At 35.6% G+C, this 13,455-nt stretch overlaps 1 protein-coding gene across 18 annotated transcripts in view; it reads left to right on the plus strand.

Moving 5' to 3' along the window:
* Nucleotides 1-13,455, plus strand: part of KMT2C (lysine methyltransferase 2C) — a 289,703-nt gene that overhangs the window by 177,868 nt on the left and 98,380 nt on the right. For 15 of the 18 annotated variants that reach the window (XR_010842029.1, XM_059074147.2, XM_067041769.1 and 12 more), the window contains 5 exons: nt 1,703-1,872; nt 2,339-2,487; nt 3,270-3,383; nt 4,295-4,372; nt 6,017-6,720. Coding sequence is in view for 17 of the 18 variants with exons in the window: in XM_059074147.2 (XP_058930130.1) it covers nt 1,703-1,872; nt 2,339-2,487; nt 3,270-3,383; nt 4,295-4,372; nt 6,017-6,720 (1,215 nt within the window). In the remaining variant the exon portion in view is untranslated. The remainder of the gene's footprint in view (nt 1-1,702; nt 1,873-2,338; nt 2,488-3,269; nt 3,384-4,294; nt 4,373-6,016; nt 6,721-13,455) is intronic. The other 3 variants (XM_067041771.1, XM_067041772.1, XM_067041785.1) reach the window with 1 other exon arrangement.

Genomic DNA, 13,455 nt, shown 5'->3' on the forward strand with positions numbered 1-13,455 from the left:
ATCAGGTCACTTTAAATTTATTCATGGATAGTGAAATCTTGATGTTAGGACATCCTAACGAAGAACAAGGTATGTCTTTGCATTTGTTCAAGTCTAGTTTAGTGTCTTCTAGGAATGTTTTCTAATTTTCTTCGTATAGGTTTTGGACATTTCTTAAGTTTATTCTTAAAAGTTTTCTCTATTTTGTTGATGTTATAAATGGGATTTTCCCATTCGTTATATCTTTTAACTGGTTATTATTTGTGTATGTGAATTCTATTGAATTTTCATTGCTAATTTTATATCCTGCTACTTTGTTAAATTCTTTTATTAAATTTGTGATACATTCTCTAGGATTTTCCAAGTATGCTGTCTTGTCATCTACAAATAGTTTTATTTCTTCTTTTCCTATTTTGCCTCTGTTTTCATTTGTTTTAGTGTTTACATTGGTTCAGAACCGTGTTAAATAGTAGTGGAGATAGTAGGCATCCTTGCCTTGTTTCTGACCTTAGTGGGAATGCCTCTAGGGTTCCCCAATTAAACAAAATGCTGGCTTTAGAATTGAGGTATGTGTGTATATCACATTAAGGAAATACCTACCCATTTTAATTTTCACGGAAGTTTTTTTTTTTATTAGGAATGGATTTTAATTTTTTTCCAAAGGTCTTTTCAACATCTAGTGAAATAATTTATCTTCTCTCCTCAGACCTAATAATATGTTAGATTTTATTAATAGGTTTTCTAATATTTAACCATACTTGCATTTTTGTATAAACTCCTCTTGGATATGGTTTATGATTTTCTTGATTTGCTATTGGAGTCTGTTTGCTAACATTTTACTTAGGATTTTGTCATCAGTATTTATGAGTACCTCCATTTTAAATCTGTAAGACTTTAGCAGATCTGTGGTTCATGCTAGTTTCTCTTTTTCAGTGAGCATCTCTTTTGTATCAAAAGATACCAGCAGCTCAAAAAGATAAAGTTCCTTTTTTATTGGTGCTTTCGATTGCAAAGGTGGGGGTGGGTGGGTGGGTAATGAGAGTCCCACAGTTTGTCCCACAGCCTTGTGCCCAGGATTTTAAGGCAGCCTAGCTCACAGGCGCAGAAGGAGGTTTGGCTGGCCTCTGCCAGGCCTTGCACGTCAGCAGTTCTACTTTGCTAAAGGGTAGTGCCTCTCTCTTCTGAAAATATGAGAAGCCATAATTGGATTTTGATGTTGAGTGGTTATTTTCACAATTTCAGACACCTAATCGTTTGGAGTGGGTTTTATTTCCTTAGTGTGAATTCTTGTTTTTATTCTTGTTTTCTATAAGCTACCCATAAACAAACAGAATTCCCTAGCAGGACCATTTTGCTTTCAGAGTAGTGAGTTGAGTAGACTTATTCAACACTAGCTACTTCCTGATTCTGGAATGTGTTTCTTTTTTGAAGTTTGGATTGCTACATACTTGGTTTTCTTCCTTCCCTATTTATGTTTTCTTGGATGTCTCTATCCACTATTTACACTTCCCAGGAGGTTTCAGTGTAAAGTGAGTGATATCTCATCAGATGTTCAAAACAAATTTCGTTTTCAAAAACATACACCCTAAATTAGTGTCATAAAAATTAAAGCTTAATATATAATCTACAAATGTTTCACTGATTTTTTAAAAAAGGTTTACACCAGAACTGCAGTACAAATGCATAACAAACTGTTTCTGTTTTCATTTTTCCTGGTGTTTAGAATTGCAGAATATGTGTAGAGTGTGGCACACGATCTAGTTCTCAGTGGCACCACAATTGCCTGGTATGTGACAGTTGTTACCAACAGCAGGATAACTTATGTCCTTTCTGTGGGAAGTGCTACCATCCAGAATTGCAGAAAGACATGCTTCATTGTAATATGTGCAAAAGGTAAGAAGATACAGTTCTTCAATTTGTTTGTCAGTTCTTCTATCCATGTGATCATCTGCTCTGCCATGTATTTTGAGATCCAAGCTTTTGTCATTCCAGTAATCCTTTCAGTACTGAGTGCCATTATAGATGGAGTTAAAGTATGTTTTTATGAGTCTGAAAGGCATAACGATGTAAGTGGGCAAAAAATAAGACAAGACCAGAAACAAGCATTAAGAGGGAAAAGTAAAGAGTAAATAGTTTAAAATATGTTTTTTTTTTTTAAAAAAAAAAGGTCAACGCCTGTGATGACATCCAAAAATGACAGCTCCTTTTCTAGAACCTTCAATTGCTAACCACTATAACCTCTCTTCTTCCATCCTTACCCCTTCCTATATCCAGTTTTTCAGCAATTATCTCTCTTTTCCCTAAATATTAATTTGACTTTAAATTAGAAAATTTTGTTTAAATATATTTATCATCATAGATGGGTTCACTTAGAATGTGACAAACCGACAGATCATGAACTGGATTCTCAGCTCAAAGAAGAGTACATCTGTATGTATTGCAGACACTTAGCTGAGATGGATCCATTACAGCCAGGTGATGAAGTGGAGATGGCTGAACTCACTACAGGTAAATTTGAGAGTTTTTGTTTTTTAGGATGCTGTGCCAACCAGTCAGCAGTATATTACTTTAGATGAGGGAATCCTGTGTATCGGATCCCATCTTATTTTTAGCTTCTGTACCTGTGATCTTGGTCACCTCTGAATCTGATGGTTAACATCGAATCTAGCTTCTTTACAACTGTTCGCCCAATATTTGAATTCCAGCACTAGCGTACGCTCCTACAATTGTATTTTTTGGGCCAACAGTGGAAGTTCCTTACTGTTTGGCTCTCTGACCTAGTTTGCACTTCATACTCTGGGTTATTTTACTCCAAACAAATTTTAGTTTTATTAAATTTTGTTCATGTAGTTTTATTAGTACACCATTGGGTTATAAATGTAATAACAAGATTCTTAGATCATAAAGGGAACAGACCTGCTAATCAGATCGTTTTTCATCTGCATCAATATGAATGGCAGAGTCTATAAAAGTTCTATTTTATCATCTGCAAGGGGTTTAAGTAGACACATCTTGGTTACTAAAATTTTGTTTCTAGTTTGCCATCAGTATACAGTGGTGTAGTATCCTTTCAAAATAATAAAATTCCAGTTACTTTTAAATTCAGTATATTTTCCATATTTGAAAAAATGTAAATATATATTTGGTTCAAAATAGAAAAATCTGAAGAAGAATTTATGGCATTTTCAGGGGTAATTTACCCCCATCAGAGCAAGGTGATAATTGTTGGCTTAGTTAACAAAAACAGAAAAACTCATTCTGAGCTAAAGAATAAATAATTTTCTGTTAAGATTGTAACAATGAAATGGAAGTTGAAGGCCCTGAGGACCACATGGTGTTTCTGGAGCAAGCAACTAATAAAGATGTCGGTGGTCAGCAGCCCGCACCTGGAATTGTTCCAGATGGTAAGCATGTTCTTGGTGATGGATAGTCTATTCTCTGAAGAAAAAGTGTGTGTAGAGTGAATATGTGAACATCTGCAACTTTAGTACCCTAGATAAAAATAAGCTGAGACATAGTCATGTAGCAAATTATTTAGAGAGGAGCCTTTTTAAATAAAATAAACTTAGACAGAAATTAATCAGGGAAAGGGCATGTATATATTGTATTGATAGTTCAGCTGTAATCTAGACTTACTCATAAATATATACTTTGTTTAGGGATCAAGTGATTTTCATTAAAAAGCAATTTCTTTCTTTAGTTATCTTTGTAATTAACTAACCGAAGCTGTTGCTGATTGTGAGATGTTTCATGCTGAGATAATGAAAAATTCATTGTTTAGATCATGTAAGCAGTCCTGTTGAGGGTTATTTCAATGATATTTCAGTTAAGCTTTTTGCATTATTGGTAATAGCTATTATTGTACTTGAGGATCTGGAATTAATGAGAGACCAGGTTTGGGGAAAACTACTCATTAAATTTAATCTTGGTCTCAAAGTCTGTGGGATTGTATGTGATACTGTGTTATATAGGTTGAATGTATACATAAAAAGCCCTTGAGATATTTTGAGGTTAAGTTTATATTTAACAACTCTCATTAAAAATTATACTTCATAAAGATATAAAGTGAAGAAAAACAAGACAAAACTATATAATAATCTTATAGTACATAATCAGATTCCTTCCATATCCTTCCATATCCAGTTTCATTTCCATATCCTACTTAACAAACGAATAGTAACAGGATGTTTTATGCTTATATTTGAAATTGGAATTTGGCAGAAGGATAAATATCTTACTCAAATTACTGTTGAGAAAGCAGTGTTAGAGGAGTTTGGACTCCTTGCTGGAGATTCCATAAGTGTGTTATTCACAGCAGCTCACATCCATACTGGAGAGCAACAGAGGAGTGATCCACCGGAAAGTCACGGCACACGTGGACTTCTCATTGCTGGTAGGCAACATGTTCATATTGTCTAATTTGATTGATTTACAGCATAATGCCTTTATGGTTGCTATGCGATTCGGGTCATTGTCTGCTAAGGTGACTTTTCGAATTAGAGATGAATTGTTTACTATTGCTATACTCACATGACGGTAGTGCAGTCTGTGGTTAGGTGATCCTCTTCTAGAAAACCATTGGCAGTGGATTTCTAAGGCAGAAATAGAGCATGTTTGCGCTTTTATCTTAATCCTTCCTACCTAGCACAGAGGAGAAAGAACATACTCGTGTTCTGAGTGTGTATTGCAAATGTTCCTCTTTGCCAGTGAGACTTGAGGTAGTCGGTCTACTATTATGAGCACATAATTTAAGCATCATATAGCATTAAGACTGTTCTACTTGAGTCACTCAAATGGTGATAACTTTTGGTTTTAAACCATAAATGTTCACTTCATTTATATGTATTTTCTGTTTTAAAAGTCCATTTTTTGTTACTTTTAAAATATTAAAGTATTTTTGAAGCACTTTTGTGTTTAAAAATATTTAGTATGATCAGATCTGTTATTTGGTGTTTTTTTCCTTTTCAACTGTAGTCTTTCAATAAAGCAGGAGTGAGAAGTGAGATTTCATTTTGTTTTAAGAACATATATAAATTTTAATCACCATGGTAAATAGTAAATAAGGAAATTAGTGTCTTTGTTAATGTACCTAAGAAATTACCTTGATGGCATTTGAAATAAGTGCTTTTTATCATCAGTGGTCTTACTTAATAGAGCCACTTAGGGCCCATGTCAATTGGACCTCTAACCCTACTCTTAAGTAATATTGGGTTAAAGGTTTAACTTAAAATAGTACCCTGATTTAAAATTTAGTAGTCAGTGATTATAGATACTTCTGATATCTAATTATTTTTATTGATTTGCTAAGATAAGTCTCTTTGGTTATAGATGATGAGGAAGAACAAGAATTATATCCAAAAAAAATGTATTGATTGTGTTAGCATGTATGGCTAAGCGAAATAAGTCTTTTCTGTCTATGGTCATTACTTATTTGAGTCTACAGAAGCTTTGTTAACATCTTGTGTCGGCTTATTGCAGAATTCTTTTTATTCTAGACTAATCTTTACTTTTTTAATTTGGACACATCATGTAATATCACTGAGCCTCATTTTCCTAGTTGTAAAATGAGTATAACTTCACCTACAAAATTTTAAATCCTCTTGTAAGTGACCAAACTGTAAAACATCGTATATAATGGTTATATTAGAAATTAATTCTATTTTAATATTCTTACCAGAAATTACCTTAAACTCTGGGGATCCCATTAAGGTAGTGTTCTTGTAGGTTTTCTGGTCTGATCTGTGACTGATTCTAATCCATAAACCCTGCTCTCTTCTGGCCTTTACTAAACTTGATAATTGCCTTATTGCCTTTCTTGATGAATACCTTCTGACTTAAGGCATGGTTTTAAGCAAAAGTATGTTTTGGATCCACCCCCCCCCCCCCCCCGCCAACTTTTTTTTTTTCTACCCAAGCCTATTATTTTTAAACCATAGAGCTACAGACATGTAAGACATTAATGTTTTACAGCTAATCATAGTTAGAAATTTTAAAATTCATAGGTACATTAACATAATAGATATTCGAAATTTTATAGAATCATCCCAAGATAAAATGAATCCTGAATTGGAAAATCAGATTTCTCGTGAAGTTGATAGTGAAGAAATGGAGATGCCTCCTAAAGTGATGCACACTTGCAGTGCAGATCAAAATGAGAACAAAATGGAAGTGACAGACAGTGCTGAAGCCCTTGCTCCCCAGGTCTCTGTGCAGCGGGGGGAAGTGCACTTGTTGGAGGGACCTAACATGGTAGCGTCCCCAGAAGAATCCCGGCCTCCAGGAGTCAACATTGAATCTGTCACTGCCCCATCCCCGGGTGGGGACGGTACGGCTTTATGTTCTAAGGAACAGTTGGCCATAGAAAGGGTACCAGAAGAAATGGAACAGAAAGAAAATCCTGAACCTTCTACTGCATTTATGGACTTCGAAGTGGCTCCTGCAATTGAGAGTTGTGTGAAAGATGGTGTATGCCAAGAAAGCAAATCTGTAAAATTACCATCTGAGACAGAGTCATCATTTTCATCAGCAGCGGGCATAAGCAAGGCAAATGCGTCTTCCTCTCCAGCACTTTCTTCCGACTTGCCTTCCCACGACATGCTGCATAGCTACCCATCGACTCCCAGTGCTTCTGCTGGAAACATCATGCCAACAACTTACATCTCCGTCACCCCCAAAATTGGCATGGGGAAACCAGCTATTACCAAAAGGAAATTTTCTCCTGGTAGACCTCGGTCCAGACAGGTATGGTGATTTTAATGATGTTGATAGAAAAGATGTTGGAGTGATTCTATAAAGTAAAAAAAGTGTATGTGTAGCTTTGGTTTGGAGGGCAGCTTTTTCTGTTTAGGTGGAATGTAGATGTAATGTTGACTTATGTGTTTTGGCCACTTAAAAAAAATACTGTTAATGAAGACTAGTTTATTAAACTTGAAGTGATCTTATTGGAATTTAAGTACAACCTATTTGATTATAGTTTCTAATAGAAAACACTTTAAAGAAGTTTTTAGTTCTATGCCATAGTAACAGCAGAGACTTTAAAAAAAAGTGAGGTTTTGGGTATAGTGTAATTAACATTTATTTTTCCCCTCAAATATATTTGTTTATTGATATTATTTGTTGTACATATTTTTAACTGCTTAGGCATGAGAATTTACCTAGAGTATTTTTCATGCAGGGGAATTTCTCATTTTGGTTTTTCTATTGATTGCTAACTTTTTGTGGGAATTTTTTTAAAGTTAGGAGTTATTTCAGTGGTTTTGTGAACAAAATGTTAGGATTATATTGTTGATCTTCAGGAAATAAAGGGAGTTCTTCCCATGATTGTTCTAAGTTGTGTGAATGTGAACTCTACCCTTTAAGGGTAAGTTCCAGATCTTTTTCAGTGGGATTTGAGTGAAACTACAAAGCAAAGTGAAGATACTATAGCTAAGAATTATGTGTTCTACAAAATTTCTATTTTCTGAAGTTTTTCATAAAATAGAAAGATATCAAACAGTGCAAAAGTGTTTAGTCACAATAATAATTTGGAGTTTTAAGTCTCATGATATAAATTGCTTTCAGTGATTAAAGTTTAACTTTTTATAGGAATAATAATATCTTGATCATCTAATTTTGGAATTGTGAGACCAGTAAAAAAGTTAAATCAAACTTTATTTTAATGTGAAAATTAGTCTCCTACGTGATACTTATTTTCTATTCTACCAAGAGATTTTTCTTCTCAAACTAGTTCTCTTCATCCTTAGTTTTTTCTTTTATTTTCCTTTTCTTTTTTTGAATAGCATATACTAATTGTGTAGTTTTGGCTCTGAAAAGAGTTTAGCAATGGAAATTTGAATCTCAAATTTAATTTTGGTTCAGACATTTACATTCTTTAAGGATATTGCATCATAAATATTCCTGTTAAATTTTACTGGTATCTCTCCTTATTTAGAGACTTCTGCTCCAACTGAGAAGCCATTACAATTATTTTTCTGTTGACCTGTGTTCCAAAGTAGTGTGGGTATTTTTGTATGTGTGTGAGAGTGTGTATGTACATATTTTTTTTTCTTCCAAGTTCATCCCATTTTACATGAGCCGGGTCTTAATATTTGTTACTGTTACTACTTCTGCTATGTTCTCTTTCAATCGTGGTAGTATTCTCAGCTGCTACTGTCTGATTACGACCTCACAATTTGCTGCTAATCTCACAAGCAGCTGGTAGGCCATGTTTTACCTCCCAGTTTTGTTTTAGTTGTATAGGAAACAACCTTCACTTGGTGATTCAGAGCTTGTTGATACACTGCTTTGCTTTTGTGGAGAGTATGCATGGGATAGAACAAGATACCTTATTTGTATTATCTTATTTTATGGGAAAATATTTAATGAAATCACATGACCATGATCTCCTTCAGACACTCATGTACTAATTGCTCTCATGATAATATTGAAAGTTTTTGTTAAATCTTCTATGAAATATGTTTTCTTAGAAACATTTTCTTGAAGTATTCTTAAATATTTAAAGAAAATTTCATAGAGAAAACATAAGTACTCTTAAATATATTTTGATAACTTTCAAATGCTAAGAATTTTTTTCTTCATTTTACCTTTCCACCTTTTTTGTTGTTGTTGCTAACATCATATATGTGGAGAGCTTAGGAATTTACATAAGTTCTAAGACTGACATCTATTGAGAGGTTCCCATAGAGAAGGTGAAATTTCTTCAGTAGAGTAGGTTTCCCAAAATAGCACTTCATTAGATTATAACCACTTTGCCATTGCGTTGTGAACTGAATTTCTTATTTTTCATCAATGTAAGTAGTTTATTAAGAACCCTAGAATTTTATAACATACTTGTGAATTGCAATAGCATTTTAAATGAAGTGTCTCGAATTAACGTATCAGTTTCATAATCTGTTCCTGTGAGAGCAAAACAGGCCTCCAGTGGTGAGCTGTAGAGGATTATAGTTTTGTTAACAATTAATTACAAGTAAGCAATTCCTCCCTGCCTGCCTCCCTCCCTCCCTTCTCTTTCTTCCATTTCTGGTTTCTAAACGTAAACCTTTTAGTAAGAAGCACTGTTGGCATTTTTGGGGGTTGGTTTGTTTTTGCTTTTAAAATTAAAAAAGGCAGATTGGTGAATCGTGTCATCCAAATAAAGAGAGATTCTGTTCTTGATAAGTTATTTCATATCCAGCTTTTAACTAAAATAAATTTGAATTTTGAAGTACTGCTTTATATAATGTATACGTAATGATATTCATTAAAGGAAATTACTCTAGTAGTTGTAATTGTCTATTCCTGGATACCTATGAGGTAAACTTATATACTGATACTTTGTCTTAGAGCCTATCAAAAAAGGTTTCATTAGTAAATAGGTAAATATTCTCTATTCTTTAAGAGGAATAAAAGTTGTAGAGTAGATGCCAACAGTGATTTTCCCACATACCTTCTAGTCTAAATACTATGTGGCATTTTATAAAAGTGACTTTTAAGAAGCCTATTTTGTATTATTTATATATATTTGTACTGTAATTAATTGATCCTAGGAAAGATTGATTAATATAAATTCAGCATGAATATTTCCATAGTGCAGTTGTTTGGCCTTCAAAGCCTTATTCTTCCATTACTGTCTGTGGGACACCAAGCAAGGTACCGTGTGATCTCTCTTGGTTTCTTCACCCATAAAACTACATCAGATGGTTGTTAGAATTTAACAATAACACCTGTAAACTCCCTGACACATAGCAAATGGTAGTGCTGCCTGGCTTTCTTTCTTGATTTTCAGGATAATGCAGATATTATGTGAAAATGGAGACTTGAGAAGGATGTAATGTTCATGTGTTAAATTTGGCTGTGAAGTGGTGGTCCTGAAACCCATCACGTTGACTCATAACTATTTCTAAGGAAATGTGCCGGTGAAAATAACTGCAGGCCTGACCAAGTCAAACACTGGCCACAGTAAATACAAGATGTAGTAGGTTTTCAAGTTCAGTGCCACATAGTGGTTGCACAGATTTTAGAACTCAACTGCGTATTTAATTATTCTGTGTGTGATACAGGCTGCAGTAGAGGAAACCACAGGGTACTGTGGGAAAGCAGAAAGGGCAAGAGGAAAAACTACTCAGGCTTACAGGCCTAGGCATGTTTTCTGGGAGAAATGTCTAAACCATTGCTACTCAAAATGTGACCTGCAGACCAGGAATATCAATATCACCTGGAAGTTTGTTACACTGAATCTCAGGCCCCACCTTAACTTGAGTGAACGTGTCTATTTTAAGAAGATCCCCATGCAGCCTGAGGTCCAAGAAGCACTGCTCTAAACCATTGAGAAACTGTAGTTTTCAACCTAAAAAAATGTCTAGCCTTTGGGATGTCAACCTACAACACATACAGATCAGAAGTATCATACATACCTCTTAGTCCCCTGTTACATTTTTTAAGCCATTACTAAAACGATTGCTAGCACCAGCCAAATTCACTTTCTTAAATTACTGAAGGCTAATAAAGCTGGCAACAGCTATTTCTGTAGGTATATAGTTTATCTCTTATCAAATCACTCTCAGGACTAAATTTCTTGTTCTGTTTGATGTTGAACTCAGTTTTGTATATGACTTTTTTATGTTAAAAGAATTCTGTGAGTCATAAAAAAGAATTGTTTGCTACAATAGCTGTAATGTACATGAGTAAATGTATGTACCAAAAAGACAAACTATAAATGCTTGTGTTTTCAGTTTCTCTTACTAATTGTCCTCCTTTCTAGTCTTCATTTCACTGTTTTCACTTTCTCTAAATCAAACTCACCCATTAATAGCAATCTTGGTTTTGCATAGTATGTAGGGAGAGAGGAGGGTGGACTTAGGACTTGGCCGTGTGAATCTGCCCAGGAGACATACTTTACCTTCTCTGGCCACGCTTTAAACTGATTCAGTAGAATTGGATACTCGTGGACCCTAATCATGACATTGATCATATTTAACAGCCAGTAACAGGGTTTGACTTCTAATAGAAAGTTGCCCACAATAGCCTCCCCTCCACCTGCCTTTATTGTCCCATTTCCCTATTCCCACAGTCCTTGTAACAGCTTTGTAATTTTACTAGGTTGATAAATTCACCTGAGAAATTGGCCTCAAAGCAGAAAACTGAATACCAACTTTAAATAGTAATAATTATTGTTGGAATTGAATTCAGTCTCTGCCAAATAGTATTTTAAAAGTTTCTGTGGCATTTGAGAACAAGTTGGTTCTATTTAGAGCTCTTTGTAACTTAATTTCTCCTGATGGTTACATTTTTAAAACCGCCCCCCCTTTTGTTTTCCAGTTTGTAGATAGTTTAAGAGTAACAGTGCGTGGAATAGGTTGGTAATTTTTTCATAGGTGAAGAAGTCCAAGATTCTAGGCTACAACTGATGGAATTAGTGTGTTTCATATCACAGTACAGTGTTTATTGATGCATTTATGAATACATGCATGCAAAAATGCTCAGTAGAAAAAGTAGACGTTCAATAAGTGCTGAACAGAAGGCTTACTTAACATAGCAGTGAACGAAAAGAGCAGAGTGTCTGCCATCAAGCTTACACTCCGGTGGCAATAGATAAATACATGTGCGCTAAAGTTAAAACCAAGTGTACCAACGGTGTAAACCATGTTACAGTAGATGGGGAAGCTAACCTCTTCTGAATGGTCTGTGTAAATTCTTTTTGATCACAGCTAAGATCTGAAGGGTAATTTATAACTACAGTTGATAATTACATCAGTATTTTAGTTTTAAGGTCTAAAGAATATATTAGGTAATTTCTTCTTTGTGAAAATATCTAAGTGTAATAATTTTCCTCATTTCCTATAAAATTGCATGTGCTCTACCTTCCAATGCCTTATAACATACTTATTAAAATTTGTAATTACCCACGCTTTTATTGTATAAGTTTTTCATAGCAGTTGAATGGTTGTCTTAATTATCTTTGAAATAGCATCTAAACATTCTTAATCTATAGAGCTCTTCATTTTGTTCATCCATGTTATATGAAGTGTGAATGCTTTTTGAAATGAGATATAATTTTGGCATCAAAGCTAACTTACAAATTATGAATAAATATTATTTTAGAATATGACTTTTTATGGTATACTTTAAGAACTGTCTACTGATATACCATTAAACGATCTACCAGAAGGAGTTTAATATGTACACTAGCCAGATATCCTCAGAGAAAAACACTGCATGGAAACGTTGAGGGAACGAGGTTTAGATACCTCTTGCTCTCACTCTCTACCACTAAATACTGATAAACAGTAGAACAGATGACGCCATATTGTGTTCAGTACGCAGATGCCAAAGGTGTTGTAAAGGAGACGCGGTTCACGTGAAGTGCCAGGGAAGACCTCTTTGAGGAGGAAGTATTTAAGGCCATACCTGAAGATTCTGGAGATGCCAGCCAGTGGACAGGTGGTGTAGTTCTGAGTCAGTAGGTCCTCATTGTTGAAGAGCTCGGCGTGTGTGAAGGATGGTAAGGAAGCCAGGGTAGCTAGGGCATATCGACAGTGCGAGATGCCACAAGATGAAACTGAAGAGAGGCAGTAGGAAAGGTTTGAGTTTTAAGTGTTACTGCGGAGCTATCGGAGGGTTTGGAATAGGGCAGGAGCGTCTTGCTCGGTCACATTTACATTTTTTAGGAGTCCCTCTGGCTGCTGTGGGGGGAAAGGCTTGAGGAGGTGCAGATGAGGAAGAAGCATAAAGAGAAGTAGACATTTGCAGCAGGCTAGATGAGAGGTGGTGCTGGCCGTGGGAGTGCAGAGAAACAGAATGACCAGAGACAACTTGAAGAGAGAATGTGTTGAATTTACCGTTGGTTTGGATCAAAGGAGTGGTGAGGGAGAGGATTGAAGGGGCAGAGGAGAGTGATGAGAGAAAAGAACAGGTCTAATGACTCCCAGTTTTCTGACTCGGACTGGAATTCATTTCCAAAGATGGGGGGAAATTGTGAGTTGGAACTCGTTAAGGGAGAGATTTTAGACGTAGTAAACTGTAGAGGTTTTGTGCGACAAAATGGAAGTGCTAAGAAGGAAGTTGAAAATCATAACTTGGAGCTCTCAGAACATGTTAGAACTAGAACTGTGAATTTGGGGAACAACAACATCCAAGATGGTGTTTACAGCCCTCATTGTAGATAAGGGCACTTAGGACAAGACCACCCAGAGGAGAGTGGTCCAGGCTTCTGCCCTGGGAAACCCTGGGGCTTTAGAGGTCAAGTGGAGGAAGAACTCACATGGGAGGCTGAGAAGGGTCAGTGAAGGAGGGCAGAGAAACATTCACTGATGTGCTGCACAGAGCCCAGCAGAACTGTAAGTAGATGTTGACAGTGAAATGACAATAGAGAAATTGCTTTTGTCAGCGCAGGGGTTACAGAAGGCCCTGGACACAGTAGGAAAGAAGACAGGTGTGGACGTAGAGGCAGGCGATCTGTTAGTGGGAAAGGGATTTGTCGGTGAAATCGGCATGGCTATT

Source organism: Kogia breviceps, chromosome 9 (genome assembly GCF_026419965.1).
Source record: "Kogia breviceps isolate mKogBre1 chromosome 9, mKogBre1 haplotype 1, whole genome shotgun sequence".
In the NCBI taxonomy this organism is placed as follows: domain Eukaryota; kingdom Metazoa; phylum Chordata; class Mammalia; order Artiodactyla; family Physeteridae; genus Kogia; species Kogia breviceps.